We start from the raw sequence: 19,457 nt of genomic DNA on the forward strand, positions 1-19,457 counted from the left end.
ACTTGACCTCAAGTGCTTTGGCAACAATTTTATTTGCTTTGGTGGTTCCTTTTCTGCCTTGATTAGATATGAACAATGAGTCAATTCATATTCAAGACATTCTGCCACTTCTGAATTCCTCACTGAATATTTGGAAGCAAATAATATACCTAAATTATTATTATTATTATTTTTTACACGAGTAACTTTAACAATGGAGTCATCTTCTTAAATACTTTTTCTTGATTTATGAATATTTCACAACCAAAGCAGATTATCTAACCATATTAAATTGCTTTCTGTAAAAGCATGCTATGCAGAAACTGGCTATTTTTTTCCTGCATTACAACTGTGGATACATTTCAAAAGTGACCTCTTTACTTAAAAGTTTTTTTATTCTGGTGTACCAAGTTAAATGAGATACAGGACAAGTCTCCTGGAATTTGCAGAATTCCTTTTAGAATGCAGAGATTCATGTCAGATTTCTTACAATTTTTATTCCTCTATTAGGTTATCTAGATGATGTGGTTATATTTTTTGTTAGCTGTGGTGCAGTGGGATTTCAACAAAGTATTTGATGCTATGTACTTAATTTGCTCACATACTTTTAAGTAATATTGATCAATCCTATTCTGGAGTGAAGTGGAAAACCGCATTAGAATAAGGCTTGTGCAATGTGGCTGAATAAGCCATAAAGCTGACTAATAGGGAAAGCTGGTGCCCTCAGTCTTACCATTGGTCAAAGCTTCCTGTTCTAATGAAAATCCTTGAACTTTTCTATGTTCCAGTAATATTACTGTTCATTTTTTTCTAAACTGAACCAAATAGACTGGGTCTGTTTAATCTCTTTGCACACTACAAATCTGACATCTGAGGAATCAATCACTCCCTTTACCTCAAGTTGGGACACAAAACCTGTACATAGGTGTAGCCTCAAAGTACCATATAATTTGGAACAAGATGATGTTCTTCTTTACTCAAATCTGCTTGCAATAAAAATCATTAATTTGCCTCATGAGTTCCTTACTCTACCTGCAGTTAACTCTCAGCCCCTAATGTACTTTGGCACCCTGAACCATAACATCATTTAATCTTACCATTTGAAATTAACTCTACGTTTCTTTTTCAAGTTTCCAAATTAGATTTCACCTGTAATGCCTTTGCTGATACAGTTAATGTGTGCCTATATTCATACACAGTAAAGCCTCACTGCATCTTGTCCACAGCCCACATTGTCACCTAGTTTTGCTATGATTAAATGTTCCATAAAAATACAATTTCTTTTGATTTTCCAATACTTATATGGATGCAGACCAATTGACTTGCATCTTAGCAATAATATTCACATTCTATGTATTATTTCACCAACTAATCCGCAACCTCTGCAAGATGACTGGATAATGTTTAAAGTGCTAATAAAAACTAGTACGAGTTGGTGCAAACTGCATGATGTCATCACAAGGATTAAAAAGGATTGAAATGTAAAGTTAGAAACAGGAGAGACAGGTTGAGATATCTGAGCTAAGTGACTAATATGTGATCTCTTACAAAGATTTCTTGGGCATTGTCTGCAAATCTGTTTATTTAACCTTCAATGAATAAGTGTTTAATTCTCAGTTCTGACATGCAGGAGCCTTAGTGCATCCCAACATTAAAAATCTGAAATACATGAAGTAATATTACTTTGAGCTTTGGGCGAAGATGACCAATCATAGTTAATCATTATTTAACTACCGTAGATTCCGGATTATAAGCCGCTACTTTTTTCCCACATTTTGAACAAATGCGGCCTATAATCCAGAGCGGCTAATACATGGTTTTTTTTTCATGCCGCCTCGTAAACATTTTGCCTCGTAACAGTAGACCAATAAAATTGATGAGTAGTTCACAGAGGTCCAATGAAATTGTACGATAAATCAAGCGCACTTTCACAATTAAATTATTGTAAATCAGTCATTTGTACTCACCCTCATCAACATGGAAAATACTCGAAGAAAAGCAAGACCCGAGCGCGTCAGACCCGATTAGACCCGATCGCATTGCGCAAGCGTGTCAGACCCGATCGCAATGCGCAAGCGTCAGACCCGATTAGACCCGATCGCAATGCGCAAGCGTCAGACCCGATTAGACCCGAGCGCATTGCGCAAGCGTCAGACCCGATTAGACCCGATCGCAATGCGCAAGCGTCAGACCCGATTAGACCCGATCGCATTGCGCAAGCGTGTCAGACCCGATTAGACCCGATCGCAATGCGCAAGCGTCAGACCCGATTAGACCCGATCGCATTGCGCAAGCGTGTCAGACCCGATTAGACCCGATCGCAATGCGCAAGCGTCAGACCCGATTAGACCCGATCGCATTGCGCAAGCGTCAGACCCGATTAGACCCGATCGCATTGCGCAAGCGTCAGACCCGATTAGACCCGATCGCATTGCGCAAGCGTGTCAGACCCGATCGCAATGCGCAAGCGTCAGACCCGGTCAGACCCGATCGCATTGCGCAAGCGTCAGACCCGATTAGACCCGATCGCATTGCGCAAGCGTGTCAGACCCGATTAGACCCGATCGCAATGCGCAAGCGTCAGACCCGGTCAGACCCGATTAGACCCGATCGCATTGCGCAAGCGTCAGACCCGATTAGACCCGATCGAAAACGCTGCTTTTAAGTTAAAGTCGATCAATAACTTTTCCTGGTAGGCTGCAATATATATATTTTTACCAGTCGCTAGGAGATATTGGAATGTTGTTCGTGCTGTTCAGTAAAAAAGTATATGCAACGTAATTTGTGTTACCGATACGTATGTATATTTAAAAGTAGCGGTGCGGCCTAAAATCCGGTGCGGCCTTTACAATTAAAAAATTGATTTTATTTCTAAAATTAGAGCCTGCGGCTTTTAATCAGGTGCGCTCTGTAGTCCGGAATCTACGGTATGCACCTCATTAAGTTTATTTCCCAAACGTAAGGGAATGTCACCTTTAACCTGTGTATTTTATCTTTCTTCAGTAAAAGATGTTTTGGGACCCTTCATCGGGTCATAGACAAGTACAGCACAAAAACAGGCCCTTCAGCCCATCTGGTCTGTGCCAAACCACTTAAACTGCTTACTCACATTGACATGCACCAGGCCATAGCCCTCCATAACCCTACTATCCACGCACCTATCCAAACTTCACTTAAACATTGAAATCAAACTCGCATGCATCACTCATTCCACATTCTCATAACCCTCTGGAGTGAAGATTCCCTTCATGCTCCCCTTAAACTTTTCACCTTTCACCTTTAACCTCTGGTTGTAGTCCCATCCTACCTCAGTGGAACAAGCTTGTTTGCATTTACCCTATCTATACCCCTCATAATTTTATGTACTTTTATCCAATCTCTTTTCAATCTTCTACATTTGAGGAATAAAGTCCTAACTTATTCAATCTTTCCTTATAACTCAGGTCCTCCATGTACTCTTTCAATCTTATTTACATCTTTCCTGTATGGACGTGATCAAAACTGCACACAATACTCCAAATTAGACCTCACCAATGTCTGAAACAACTTCAACATAACATTCCATCTCCTGTACTTAGTACATTGATTTATGAAGACCAAGGAGCCAAAAACTTTCTTTACAACCCTATCTGTGACACTTTCAACAAATTATGGGCCTGGATTCCTAGATTTATTAGTTCTACCACACTCCTGAGTGCCCTACCATTCACTGTGTAAGACCTACCCTGGTTGGTCTTACCGAAGTGCAACACCTCGCACTTGTCTGCATTAAATTTCATCTGCCATTTTTTCAGCTCATGCAGTTCCCTCTGCAAGCATGATAGCCTTCATTGCTGTCCACTACACTCCCAATCTTGGTGTCATCCACAAATTTGACGCAGCACCAATCCCTGACACATCACCTGTCAGAGGCAAACATCTTCTACTACTCTCCGGCTTCTCTCACAAAGCCTATATCTAATTCAATTTACTACCTCATCTTGAATGCTGAGCAATTGAACCTTCCTGAACAACCTTCCATGCAGGACCTTGTCAAATGCCTTACTGAAGCCCATGTAGACAACATCCACTGCCTTGCCTTCAGCTACTTTCCTGGTAACTTCCTTGAAAAACTATTAGATTGGTTAGACATGCCCTTGTGGACTACAGTTAATCAGTCTACATCTATCCCAAAGCTTGTACATCCTGTCACTTGCAATACATTCATATAACTTTCCCACAACTGATGTCAGACCACTACTCTATAATTTCCCGGTTTATGTTTAGAGCCTTTCTTAAACAGTGGAACAACATTGGCTATTCTCCAATCCTCCGGTACATCTCCCTTCACTAAGAATGATTTAAGTACCTCTGCTATTCTTGAGTACAAGAACGCTTTAAGTACCCAGCAATTTCTAAACTTGTCTTCCACAGGGTCTGAGGGAACAGCCTGTCAGGCCCTGGAGATTTATCCACTCCGATTTACTGCAAGATCACAAACACCTCCTCCTCTGTACAGGGTCCATGAAGTGAAGCAAAGCGTCATCAACTTCTACAGACTCTGTACCCATCCTGAGTAAATATAGTTACAAAAAATTAAGATCTCCCCCATCAGTTTTCGCTCCATAGTGGATTACCATTCTGCTCTTTCAGAGGACCAATTTTGTCCCTTTGCAATTGTTTTGCTCTTAAAATATCTGTAGAATCCCTTAGGAGTACCCTTTACCTTGTCTACGATGGCAACTTCATGCCTTCTTTTAGCCCTCCTGATTTCTTTCTTAAGGGGTCTCTTGCATTTCTTATACTTAATAAGCACCTCATTTGTTCCCGCCTGCTATGCACCTCCTATTTTCTCTTAACCAGGACCTCAACATCTCTTGCAAACCAAGGTTCCCTAACTGTTATCTTTACCCTTTATTCTGACAGGCACATATAGACTTCGAACTCTCAAAATTTCCACTTGTGAAGGCCTCCCACTTACCAAGTACACCTTTGTCAAAAAACAGCTTGCCCCAATCCACGCTTGCCTGGTAATTTCTGATACAATCAAAATTGGCCTTTCTCCAATGTAGAATCTCAACCCACAGAGCAGACTTACTTTTTTTTTGCATATTTACCTTAAAACTAAAGGCATTTGGTCACTAGATGCAAAGTGTTCCCCTACATAAAATTCTGTCACCTGGCCTGCCTCAGTCCCTAATAGCAGATCCAGTACCTCATTGGGACATCTACATACTTAAAGAAACTTTCCTGAACACATTTGACAAACTCTATCCCAACTAGTCCTTTGACAGTGTGGGAGTCCCAGTCAATATGTGGAAAGTAAAAAAATTACTTACTATAACAACCTTGTTTCTTGCAATAGTTTGCGATCTATCTACAAATTTGTTCCTTTAAATCCCTCGGACTGCTGGGCGGTCTGAATACAACCACATTAACATGGTCACACCTTCCTTATTTCTCAGGACCACCCATAGCGCCTCACTAGAGGTGCTCTCCAGTCTGCAGAGCACTGTTGTGACATTTTTCCTGACAAGTAATGCCACCATTCCTCCTTTAACTATTCCCGCTCTGTCACATCCAAAACAACGGAACCCTGGAATGTTGAGCTGCTACAACCAAGTCTTACTCATGGCTACAATATCACAATTCCATGTGTTGATCCATGCTCAGAGCTCATCTGCCTTTCCTACAATACTTCTTGCATTGAAATATATGCAGCTTAGGACAATAGTCCACCAAGCTCAATCTTTTGACTCCCGACTTTGAGAGCCCAGTGATCTGAAATTCTGAAGCCCTCCCTCCTACACCAAGTCCTTAGCCACATATTAAACTGTACAATCTTCCTAATTCTGGCCTCACTAGCACGTGGCATGGGCAGCAATCTCAAGATCACAGCCCTTTAACTTAGCTCCTAACTCCTTCAACTTCCTATGTGGAACCTCATCACTCGTCAATGGGATCTACATTAATCACAACAGCTGGTTGTTCACCCTACCACTGAGAATGCAGAGGACTCGATCCAACATGTCCCAGACCCTGGCACCAGGAAGTAACATACCATCTGGAAATCTCATTCTCACCCACAGAACGTCACTTCTGTTCCCCTAACTAGCAAATCCCCTATCACCATACTTCACCTCTTCTCTCCCCTTCCGAGTCACAGAGCCAGACTCAGTGCCAGAGAACCATGAGTCAGTGCACTGTGACTTTTCTGTTAGGTCAAACCCCCTCACCCTCCCACAGTAATCAAAGTGATGTACCTGTTGTTGAGGAGGATGGCTACAGGGGTAGGCTGCATCTCTGGAGGGGGATCATTAGAGCTTTAATATTGATGATTGCTCTTATACATATTTTATTATTTTAGAGTATTGAAGTGGCAGTTGATGGGCTCTGGGTATATCCAAGGAGGTGGTGGAAATATTTAGGGGAACCACATACATCAATTAAAAATAAACTGGGATTTGGTTTTATAAATATGGTGCAACTCTGCCTATTGTACATTTTATTTTGCTAAACTCCAATCTACTCTCCAGATCAATATTGGCAAAAGATGCAAATAAAAGAAAATTGATATGAGCCAAGAGCAACACACACAAAATGCTGGACTAAATCAGCAGTCAGATACCATCTACAGAGAGGAATAGTCGATCCTTCCTCCCCTATCCTCTCTACTCCTGAAGGGTCTCAGCCTGAAATATCGACTGTTTATTTCCCTCCAGAGATGCAGCCTGACTTGCTGAGTTCTTCTAGCATTTGATCTAGATTTCCAGCACCTGCAGAATCTCTTGTGCTTATGATATGTGTCAAGTAGTTCCATTATTTTGCTTTTTTATAAGTGCGTTTATTGGTAAAAGTATCAAAAGAGAGTCATTTTACTCACCTAATTGAATGTTTCTAATCCAAACTGATTGTTTTGTCCCTTTCAAGATCTTCTCAAAATAAACTCCGGCAAATCCACTGGAAAAACAAGCACTGAGCACTGCTATTAAGCCCACAAACTGAGAACCTGCAGAGATCTCTTTCTTTATTTCTTCTGGAGGGTCTGTTGGCCACTAAAATAGAGGGAAAAAATGTCTGTTTTAAGTACATCAAGGGATTACAGGATTGTTTAGAGTGTACAGAGAAAATTACAGTGATCTGTCAGGACAGCAGAAAAGGTCGCTGGCTGTAGTCCACCTCCACTACAGGACTTGTATGTGTCCAGAAAAAAAACATTGTGGACACTATCAACCCAGAAAACTGCCTTTTCCAAAAGCTCCTTTCTGGTGCTATTAAAATAACAATTTTGCCACCTTATAAGTTCCTTCCCCCTGGAAACTCATCTGAACAACCATTCTCGTTATCAATCTCCCCCCACCCAATCCCACATTATTTATTACTTCAGTCACTGCACTGTAAACACTATAAACTACTTTATATAATGCTATTTACATTGTAAATACCACTGGCATTTATGCATTTTTGCATATTTATTCCATATCTGTACTTTTAACTATTTTTGTACAATTCTTTATTCATTATAATTGTTGAATGATGTTGCATGTCACAGCGTGTACATCATGAATGAAGTTGATCCTTGAATGGCCATTTTATTCCCATATATTACAATGGACAATTTAAAAAGATTTTAGATACCGAAGATACTGTGTCATCTACAATCTGGAGCAACAATCTGCTGGAGGAACTTGAAACCAACTTCTAATCAGGCTAATAAAAACCATGCTGGAAAAACCCAGACAGAAAAAGCAGAGTGAAGAGAGGAACATTTACTGAGATGTTAATTTGGTTACGTCAGGTGATGCAGCAGAATGTTTGCTTCTGCAGTTTTTCTTTGTTTTTACTCTTTGCAGCACGTATTCACTAAAACCTTCCCATATGGCTCAGATTTAAATTTTATTTGATAATGTTCCTGTGAAATTTTGAAGCAATTTTCTCCATTGAACTTACATTGCTGCACTAATGAGTTTAATTCCAAGAGCAAGGTGACGGAATTTGGGAAGTCAAAAAAAAGGGTAAGACATACAAAGTAAATGATAAGAGCACAGAGGAACTGTTGCAGTAAGAGTCTTTAAGTTACCTGCTCATCCAAAGCCAGCCCCTCATAGTAGGTGGGACTGGCTTGTGAAAGGAGCATCATAGCCCCTCCCTCTAACTTTTGTTTAGCTGATGATGTCATGGACTCAGTAGGATTTAAATCTAGTTCATGGCAACCATGTGGACTCTTACTTGTGTTGCCATGATAGTTACCGTGGAAACAGACAGTGGTAGATATGCTGCAGTCCCTTGCACACACTGTAGTTAAGTATTTTTCAAGGTGGGTATATTTGGTGTGATTTGTCCTGCCACTTCAGGCACTCAGTTTAGACAAGTATCTGTAACTGAGTTTAGCTTGAAGGGTTACTGAATGTTTAGTGTTGTAGTCTTGTAACTTAGGAGGTTTAGGTCAGTCTTCCTTTGACTTAGATGTTTGATTGAGCGTTTCACTGTTTGTCTTTTAAATAAATAATTAACATGCTTACTCACAATCACTGTCTTCTGTCCCACTTACCAAATCCATGTATCTGTTTCCCTGTACCAGGAAAGTTAATGAACAGGTACCTAAAGAGGCATGGCATACAATTCTAATGCAGGCAAATATGATTAGTGTGCATGGACAAGCTGTGGTGGGAGAAATGGCCATACAGAAGAAACAAACCCATGAAATAATGTTTTTTCCCCGGTTAACTGAATATATGCCTCATTTTGTAAAGAAATGAACTTAATCTACAAATATCCATGATGTCTATATTATTTTTCCCAAAAAGAGTATACATATTTGGTTGTTTAAACCAAAAGCATTCCGCTTCCATTACATTATAGACAGGTTATCACCAGAGTAAATATACAAGAGAATACAAATTTGAAACAGCCAGTACACTCAGTAAGCCCATCCTTTTCAAGATGGTGCCAGTGAACCATGGCGATGTTTTACAGGCTTTGTACAGTACTTCTAAGTATACCTCTTTTGAACTACTCACTACAATCAGCAGCATGCAATTTCCCTTTAACCAATGTACTTTAAAATCAACTTAATGATATCGAGATTTCACAATCTTCTAAAGGACTCGGCAGACCAAGCAGGTACAGCACTTTTAAGCGGACATAGGCTCATCACTGTGGCCAGAGCGGGGTGGGGGTGGGGAGGGGGGGTCCAAGGCAGGCTGAAACACAGCAGGATGAGGACCTCTCTATCCAGCACCTTGTCAGCAAATGTGCAGTCACTGGATAACCAGAGGACCAGAGGGCAAGATTGCTGTTTGGGAAGGAAAATGAGAGGTGGTTACATTCTATGTTTGAATAAGATGTGGTTATCTCCCAGCACACCAGATAGAGCAATCAGACTCAGAGGCTTCTTGATTCACAGAATCGACTGAACTGCTGATCGAGAAAAGGCAAACGGCGAAGTGTGTTTTCATGATAAACTGTTGGTAGTGCTCTGATGTGGCAGTTTTCTCAAACTCTGACCTCGAACACCAATCGGTCAAATGCCGTCTATTCTATTTACCTAGGGAGTTCTCCTCCATAATTCTGACTGTAATTTATATACCACCAACGGCCGACTATAATCAAACACGAGATACTGTATAATGCAGTCTCCACACAAGAAATCGTCCATATAGACACATTTCAAATCATGGTTGGGTCTTTAAACAGGCTTGTTTGAAGAAAACCCTGCCCAATTACCATCAGCATACAACCTGTAGCATCAGAGGTCCCAACACGAGACCACTGTTATGTTAAGAAGGAATGCCTACCATTCTATGCACAGGACTCATTTTGTTAAATCTGATCACTTGGCTATCTTTCTACCTGCAACAGGCAGAGGGTAAAGAGCAAAGATCCAGAGATTAGGACACCTAGAGGTGGTCATGGGAGGAAGAGGAACAGCAATGGATTGGGTTGTATTTAAGAACTTGTCTGTGGATCTGAGTGAATAGATAATAGTCGTCATAGATTTCATTAAAACAGCTGCAGATGAGTATGTCCCCATAAAATCATTCAGTTTTCCCCAACCAGAAGGCATGGATGAACCATGAGATCCACAGTCTGCTGAGGACCAGATCAGAGACATTTAAGTCTAATAACCAAGGAAGTTACAAGAGGTCCAGGTACAATCTCCAGAAAGTAATCTCACGTCAAAATGGCAATTCTGACTGAAGTTGAATCACTGAAGGATGCTCGACAGTTGTGGTAGGGCTTGAATACTATCACTTCTTATAAAATTAAATCAAGCCACATAATTGACAACAGGGCTTCACTTGCAGATGAGCTTGGTGCCTTCTGCACTTGCTTTGACTGTCAAAAACATGATGAAACTCCCACAGCCCCTGATGATACGTGATTTCAGTCTGAAGCCAATGTGCAAGCAGCCTTCAGGAGGATGAACCCATGAAAAGCATACATCTGATAGGGTACCTGGCCAAGTACAAAAGACCTGTGCTGAGTGTTCACTGAGAACTTTAACCTCTCACTTTTCCAGTCTGAGGTATCTACCTGCTTCAAACAGACTTCAATAATACTGAAGCCTAAGAACATGGCAACCTGCCTCAATGACCATCATCCAGTAGCAATTACAACCAAGTATTGAAGGGTTTTGAGAGGTTGGTGATGAAACATATCAATTCCTGCCTGAGAAGTGACTTTGATCTATTCCAATTTGCCTATCAGAGCAACAGGTCTACAGCAGATGCCAGTTCATTGGCTCTTCACTCAACCCTTGAAAATCTGCACAAAGATGCATACATCATGATACTTTTTAATCGATTACAGCTGGGATTCAGTACCATTAACCACTCAAAACTAATCAACAAGCTTCAAGACCTTAGTCTTAATACCTCCTTGTGCAATTGGATACTATTTCCTCACTTGCAGACCACAGGGTAGCTCAGAATGACAACAACATCTCCTCCACAATTTCCATCAGAACACATGCACCACAAGGCTGTGTGCTTAGCCCCCTGCTCTACTGGCTTTATAGTTATGACTGTGTTGCTAAGCACAGCTCCAATGCCATATTCAAGTTTGATGATGTCACTGTCATAGGCTGAATCAAAGATAGTGATGAATCAGCATATAGAGGGGAGATTGAAAACCAGACTGAGTGGTGCCATAAAAATAACCTCTTATTCAATGTCAGCAAGACCAAGGAGCTGATTATTGACTTTAGGCTGAGGAAACCAGAGGTCCATGAACCAGTCCTCAATAAGGGATCAGAGGTAGAAAGGATCAGCAACTTAAAATTCCTGGGTGTTATTATTTTGGAGAATCTGTCCTGGGCTCAGCACACAAGTGCAATTATGAAGAAAGAATGGTAGTGCCTCGACTTCCTTTGGAGTTTGTGAAGATCTGGCATGACATCTAAAACTTTGACAAACTTCTATAGAGAATATATTGACTGGCTGCTTCACAACTGGTATGGAACCACCAATGCCCTTGAAGGGAAAATCTTACAAAAAGTAGTGGATTAGACCCAGTCCACAAGCAAAGCCCTCCCCACCACTGAAAACATCTACACAAAGCATTTTTGCAGTAAAGCAGCATCAAGAAGTGGTTAGAGGAGCCTCAGGACTCACACTAGCAGGTTCAGGAACAGTTGTTACACCTCAATCATCAAGCTCAACTGAAGGAGAAAACATTACTTGCCCCATCATTGAAATGTTCCCACAACCTATGGACCCGCTTTCAAGTACTCTTCATCCCATTTTATCAATGCTTATTGCTTATTTATTTACCATTATTACCATGTTTCTTTTTGTATTTGCACAATTTTGTTGTCTTTTGCACACTGGTTGAACAACCAAGTTGGTACGGTCTTCCATTGATTCTTTTATCATTATTACTCTATTACAGATTTATTGAGTATGCCCACAAGAAAATGAATCTCAGGGTTGTATATGGCGACATGTATTTTGATAATAAATTTACTTTAAACCTTTGTCAAGTGGTTAATCTCATATCATCTTTTAGGATTTCTATTAACGTAGTAGCTATAGTTCAAATCATACTGTTAACATCCAGTACCAGTGAGTAGGAAAGATCAGTCAAGGCAGTTGTAGGAATGTCCTTCAAGGCAATGCAACAAGCAATGGATTTACCTAGCCACCCAACCTCCTGCATTTCCCCAGCCTATACATCCTGTAAACTTTCAGGGGGTAGACAGCATATAACTGAATACTTGTATGAGGCCTGACGTTCAATGTCTACCCTAAAAAGAATGCTGAAATAACAGTTCCAGATATACCACACAGCTGATCAACTTGGATTGTTAGTAATATCCCCAAAGAACATTTAGTTCATGCGAAATGGCAACCAACTCTCACCCAGCTCTTACAAATCAATTCAATCAGTGACTTCTCACTTTGCATATGGTGACAACACAGACTAGTGCAAAGAACAGTACAGTATAATATTAAACTTGTACCAGGAGTCTACATTCATTGGAAACTTGTAATTGATTGAGTCTTTAACCAAATGTTTCAATGCCTTATTCCAGTGCTAAGATCCCCACCCAAAAAAAGCAATATTATATTCTAAAACATCAAAATACTAAGGGAGACACTCGATCGCATGTCGATATACTGACTTCTCCAGAAAAACTAAGTCTAGATCTAGTAGTGAAAATGTGCAAGAGTCATATCAAGAATTCTTGCCTGAGAGGATCCTTTAATAGTGGCATAGCTTCAGCCCATACAATCTCACCCAAACCCATTGAGTAGATTCACAATCTTGATGTGCAGCTTTAACCTGCTCAAATAATCAATACACACAAAAAAAAACCAAAGCTAAGTCACAAAGGTTTGGTACACCATTAAAAACTCAAAGCAAAAAAAGCTTTAACTAGAATACCTCAAAGGAATATTCTATCATGAAATATGCATGTATTCTAACCTATCTTCCAGTTCCATACAGCAAGAGTAAGCTTGAAACAAAATTAGCAGCTCTTCATAAAATTTCCATATACAGGTTTCCCCCACAATCCGAAGGTAGAGCGTTCCTATAAAACCGTTTGTAACCTGAAATGTCGTAAAGCGAAGCAATTACCATTAACTTATATGGGAAAAATTTCGGAGCGTTCCCAGACCCAAAAAAAAAACCTACCAAATCAAACCAAATAACACACAAAACCTAAAACAACACTAACATATAGTAAAAGCAGGAATGATATGATAAATATACACCCTATATAAAGTAGAAATATTGTAGGTACAGTGTTGTTTCACTTATCAAACTCGGGAAGACAGCGAGCCAAAATCGATTTGGAGAAAAAAAGATCGGCACATACACGCATATGTATGCATGTACACACATGCGCACACAACTGCCCGCCCGCACAAGGCTTCATGGTCATTGTAGTCTTTCTCGGGGTAAACACACGTATAAAGTGGGAGTCATTTTTTCGTAAAAGCGAAAATCCCTTTTGGTTAGCAAAAACAGGTACTAATGTAGGTCTTTCGTAACAACGAGTTGTCGTAAAGCAAACGTTCGAAAAACGGGGGACACCTGTACATAATGTCTATGGTTTTAAGACAAATTATATATTGTATATCTGCATACCTTTTAAAATACGTAAAATGAAATGCAGAGCACTAGACTGAAATGAAACAAATCCTTTGAAATTTGAATTGCTGCTGATAGTTCATGTATACAAATTAAAATTTTATTATTTATAAATTTCTTAGAAAACCTTTTTGATTTCATTACACATACCTGAACAAGTGTAACACCAGCCATTAATGTCAAAAGTGAGAGCCACTGATAAACACTCAAGTTTTTTCTAAGCATTGTCACAGAAAAGAAAGCTGTGGTGAGGACTTTAAGTTGATAAGTGACCTGTATAAGAGGGGGGGAAAATATTATAACATCAGAGTTAGTTAAAGTATCAATAAATCCCTCTACATTTCTATTCATTATTCAGATATGGCTATTATCTTTTCAAAGACCCATATGTTGCCAAGTAAGCTTTACTGTATACGCATAGATAAATTAGTCTATCTGCGAATCATTCCCAATAAAACTTCAGTTCCAATATTTGCCTACCGGTCGGTATATGTCACCTGAGGTAACAATGCTTTTCTATATCAAATATATTCTGGATACATGAACTAATACAGAATTATACTGGATTTACGTCAGTGCCTTCATTTTAAAATTCTCTTCTTTGTATTCAAATCACTGTGACTTCACCCTTCGACTTCATTCACCCCCAAATCCCTCAGATCTCTGAAATTTTTCAATTTTGCATCCTTGCACATCCCCAGTTTTAAGCAGCTTCATCACTGCTAGGGTAAAGATGGCAAAGATCTAAGCTCAGGAGTTCTCTCCAGAAATTAATGCCCCTTTTCCCTTTCACCTCACTAGATAGATAGATAGATACTTTATTCATCCCCATGGGGAAATTCAACTTTTTTTCCCAATGTCCCATACACTTGTAGTAGCAAAACTAATTACATACAATACTTAACTCAGTAAAAAATATGATATGCATCTAAATCACTATCTCAAAAAGCATTAATAATAGCTTTTTAAAAAAGTTCTTAAGTCCTGGCGGTAGAATTGTAAAGCCTAATGGCATTGGGGAGTATTGACCTCTTCATCCTGTCTGAGGAGCATTGCATCGATAGTAGCCTGTCACTGAAACTGCTTCTCTGTCTCTGGATGGTGCTATGTAGAGGATGTTCAGAGTTTTCCATAATTGACCGTAGCCTACTCAGCGCCCTTCACTCAGCTACCGATGTTAAACTCTCCAGTACTTTGCCCACGACAGAGCCCGCCTTCCTTACCAGCTTATTAAGACGTGAGGCGTCCCTCTTCTTAATGCTTCCTCCCCAACACGCCACCACAAAGAAGAGGGCGCTCTCCACAACTGACCTATAGAACATCTTCAGCATCTCACTACAGACATTGAATGACGCCAACCTTCTAAGGAAGTACAGTCGACTCTGTGCCTTCCTGCACAAGGCATCTGTGTTGGCAGTCCAGTCTAGCTTCTCGTCTAACTGTACTCCCAGATACTTGTAGGTCTTAACCTGCTCCACACATTCTCCATTAATGATCACTGGCTCCATATGAGGCCTAGATCTCCTAAAGTCCACCACCATCTCCTTGGTCTTGGTGATATTGAGACGCAGGTAGTTTGAGTTGCACCATATCACAAAGTCCTGTATCAGTTTCCTATACTCCTCCTCCTGTCCATTCCTGACACACCCCACTATGGCCGTGTCATCTACTTCTCCTTTAATCCTCCCCACCTTCTTAGAAGGCCACTCTTAAACTTGGCTCTATCTGCCCTAATATCTTACGCAGCAATGTCAAACATTGCTTCTTAATGAAGCACCTCAATATTTTACTATGTTAAAAGTACTATACAATTGCAAGCTGATAGTGCTGAATAGTAAATAACACACCTCTAAAATTCTGTTACTTGCCATGTCTTGCTAGAAAGTTTTAATTTGTTTCCATATTCAAATAGCTAACATACAGTTAGCTATTTAGCTATATAGTTTGTATCTTGGAAAGATGCATCCCATGTGAAATTTCAAAGATAGTAAAAAAAAAATGTAAAATATTTTCTTCCACAAAGACATGCCTTTATACACTACCAAAAATCCTTAAGTTAGGGCTATAACAGGAGAAAAACTGTAATGCCCGAAAACAAAGAAAAAAGATTATTATACCTGATAAGTAGCTGCATCTAAATTGGATAATGCTACATAAAGGAGATTGTTCTGAAGGGTGTATATTCCAGAAGGAATGGCAAGTTTTAATGTCTCCATTGGTTTGTTAATAATTTCATCTTGTAATACTCTACGCAATTCTTGAATGTTATAACCTAAAAGAGAAAAATAAGCACAAAATTAGCCTTGTTTATACTAAGCCTTATTTAGTTCTAAAACAAATTATAAAACTGCAGTTTACTGATCAAAATGTACAAATCTTAGCAGTAAAGGAAAATGAAAGTGATTGACTAAATTCAATTATGTGTTTATACAGCAGATGCTTTACCTGTATTAGTTTTGCTTTCTTTGTTAAATTCATATTCTCATTTCTGAATCATGACTACCATTAACATTTTTCTTCATTTTATGTATTAAAATAGTGAATGAATAAAGTGTTGAGAGTAAAGATTCCACCAAAGCAGAAAACATATTATGCCTTGAAAAAGTGTTCAGCCCCAACCTTTTGTTTGTATAAAATAAGTATTACAAAAAAAGGATTTTGATCAACTTAACTGAGAACTTTTATTTGTGAATCACATGCTATTTTCACAGTAGAGACCCCTCCCTGCCAAAAAAAAACCAGGGATATAGTAAAGCATGAAAAGCTAAAAATTCAAAAAATGTCAGTAGTTCAAAAATATTTATTCCCCTTTGCTCAGAACTGAGTTGAATCACCTCTTGTAGCTATCACAAGTAGTCTTTTTGGATAAGTCTCTCAACTTTGCACAACGTGATGGAGCAAAATTTGCATATTTCTCCTTGCTAAGTTGCTCGAACTGTGCTAAGTTAGTTGACAATCTGTGGCAGACAGCAATCTTCAAGTCTTACCAGAGATGTTCAATCGGGTTCTGGCTGGGCCATTCAAGGACATCAATTTTTATTCATTTGAAGCCACTCCATGGTTGCTCTGGCAGTGTGCTTTGGGTTGTTATTCTGCTGAAAGTGAACGTCCTCCCCAGTTTAAGCTTTCTGGCAGAGGTGAGCAAGGTTTTCAAACCAGGATCTCTTTGTATTTTGCAGCATTTGTCTTCCCATTAACCCTGGCCAGATTTCCAGTCCCTACTGCTGAAAAGCATTCCCACAGAATGTTGCTACATTCACCAGACTTTACAGTAGGGATGGTTTTACCTAGCAGATGCACTGTATCAGATCTATGCCACATGTACCGCTTAGTGTCAAAGCCAAAAAGTTCCACTTTAGTTTAATTTGACCACAAGACCTTCTTCCACATCTTTACAGCATTTTCTCAATGATGCTTTTGCTTTGTTAGCCAGGGGTCCTTCCTTGCCACTTTTTGTGCAAGGCCTTAGAGACTGTGGAGCCATGAACTTCATCTCCCGTTGCAGCTATGGACTTCCGCAGCTCACACAGAGTGACTGTTAGCGCCTCTCTTACGTTTGCCATTCTCCAGCAACTAGTTTTAGAGGGGCTGCCTCAGCTAGTCAGTGTGGCAATGGCTTCATATTTTCTTCCACTTCCACATGTACTGCACTGAGCTCTGAGGTACATTATGTCTTTGAGATAGTCTTGTAGGCTTGCTTAGATTTGCGCTTCTCTAATATTATTTCCTTGACTTGTCTTGAATGCTCTTTTATCTTCATTTGGTTTGGTTTGTTGAAATTCTACAATATCGTTGGACCTTAGAGAAGGGGTACTTTTTCTTATGAATTCATTGAAAATGGTGATACTCCAATTTTCTACATCAACAACTTGGGTGAGTTGGTACAGTATTGTACCTGAGGAAAGTTGGTGTAGTAATTACAGAGGGGATGAACACTTTTTTGGCCTCACAGTTTTGGTTTTTAATTTTTAGTTGCTGATATGTTTTGGAATCTCTTTTGATTTGACATTATGCACAATGCTTTGTAGATTAACTTCAATATATTTTAAATTCAGAAAATGAGCCAGTAAAATGTGAAAATAGTCATGAGGGCTGAATAGTTTTCCAAAGCACTAGATAAATGAGTAGAGTTCACAGCTTTCATTGTCTAGAATCCAAATGGAATGGGGTTTTTTCCATTCACTCTGCTTTCCAAAAAACCCCATGTATTGGGATAGCTGACATTCAGTTAAAGAAAACCATTTACTTTGAAAGTTGCACCACAACCAAGAGAAAGTCTACAGATACTAGAAATCCAAGCAACACACATATTCACAAAATGTTGGAGGAACTCAGCAGGCCAGGCAGCATCTATGGAAAAGAACACTCATGAAGGATCTCGGCCCAAAACGTTGACTCTTTTTCATAGATGTTGCCTGGCTTGCCGAGTTCCTTCAGCATGTTGTGTGTGTTGCTTTCAAAGTTGCATCAGCATTTACAAATAACATTCCATTGTGTCATCTCATTCACAATGGTTAAATAAAGATTTCCCACAACTTTAAACAAGAGAGAATTCTAAAGTAGTGTACATACTAGCATCCTTATAAACTAAAAGAAGACACGTTGCAATCTTCATCATCTCAGCAATGACCACTGCAGTTGAAGCTAGGTAACGGGGTCCTTCTTCTTTGAAAGTCCGTGAGTAACGCATAGTCAATACAAGACTGGTTGTCTGAAATACTAAAATTCCCAGCGAAATATATTTCAAATTGTGCTCCATATTCTATTCTCACTTTCCTGCAAAGTTAAAAAGAAACATATTTCAATTGATGTTTAACTTTGAACTTCAGTTCTTAACAGAAAATCTTTCCAAAATGTTTAGAAGCTAATATTAAAGGTCTCAAAATAAACCAGGAAGAGTAGATAAGGTTAGTGAAGCTAAGGAAGGGAATTTGGTCAAACGTATCCTAATTTAAATCTTCAATTTCACTGCAGGGATAGCTGAATGATATCCGGCTGGACATCTATTTATTTAAACATGTTTTAAGTTGGAGATGCAGGGAGAAAATTCAGAACTCTGACTATTGGACTGTTACTTATGATTGAAAGTTTCTCCTATTTTGAAAGATTTTGAAAGCAAAATCTTACAGTTTTCAGGGTATATAACACTCCTTTGACCATGCAACTTTCAAACTTCCAGTCCAATACATGCATCCATTAGCCAGACTGCAGTATTATAAAGTAACAATCAAATTGTAAAAATAAAAACAAATGCTGCAAGCATTCAGATCAGGCAGCAACTACAGAAAGAGAAACATTTACATTTCAAGTAGATTACTTTCCATTAGTTGTACTGCATTGTTTTGTCTTTGATGATTACGAAATAAATGGATACAAAGTGAGATTCTGAGAATTTTAAATTATTTTCTGATATATTTAGTGTTAAATTATTTTGAAGCACTTTTAAAATTCATATTTTCTTCAAGTTTATGTTTTTAAAAAATAAATCAGGGTTTGGGAAATTGACTTAAAATTTATTAATGGTGATGCTACAGTACTTTCTGTTGCTCTGAAGGAAGCTGTCATTTGGATCTAATGAGCTTTGGCAAGATTTTTTTTCCCTGATGCCTGTTCCTGTAAAAGCACCAGTGTAAGAAAATAACTGGTATCCAACAAAAACAAAAAGAAACATTTCACTTACTTAAACATTAAACAAAATACAAAATAAAAATTAGAATATTGGTAAAGCCTGAAACAGAATGAAATATTTCGAAATTGTGCATACATTTAAATGCAAGGAAATTATATATAAAGTCAGCCTTTGTTGGTTAGAGCCAGATAATTTCTTAAGTAAAATTATAGTTTACTGCATCATTCAAAAATCCTAGTCTTCAAGTAACAAAATGAGGTTTTCTCATTTC

General features: G+C 39.1%; 1 protein-coding gene across 11 annotated transcripts in view; it reads right to left on the reverse strand.

The window, feature by feature from the left end:
• Nucleotides 1–19,457, reverse strand: part of LOC140737177 (UDP-N-acetylglucosamine transporter-like) — a 65,736-nt gene that overhangs the window by 15,856 nt on the left and 30,423 nt on the right. For all 11 annotated transcript variants that reach the window (XM_073063410.1, XM_073063411.1, XM_073063412.1 and 8 more), the window contains 4 exons: nucleotides 18,130–18,333; nucleotides 15,675–15,829; nucleotides 13,708–13,830; nucleotides 6,842–7,013 (listed from right to left, as the gene is read on the reverse strand). In XM_073063410.1, coding sequence (XP_072919511.1) covers nucleotides 6,842–7,013; nucleotides 13,708–13,830; nucleotides 15,675–15,829; nucleotides 18,130–18,316 — 637 coding nt within the window. In that variant the 5' untranslated portion in view covers nucleotides 18,317–18,333. The remainder of the gene's footprint in view (nucleotides 1–6,841; nucleotides 7,014–13,707; nucleotides 13,831–15,674; nucleotides 15,830–18,129; nucleotides 18,334–19,457) is intronic.

This window comes from Hemitrygon akajei, chromosome 12 (genome assembly GCF_048418815.1).
Source record: "Hemitrygon akajei chromosome 12, sHemAka1.3, whole genome shotgun sequence".
In the NCBI taxonomy this organism is placed as follows: Eukaryota; Metazoa; Chordata; class Chondrichthyes; order Myliobatiformes; family Dasyatidae; genus Hemitrygon; species Hemitrygon akajei.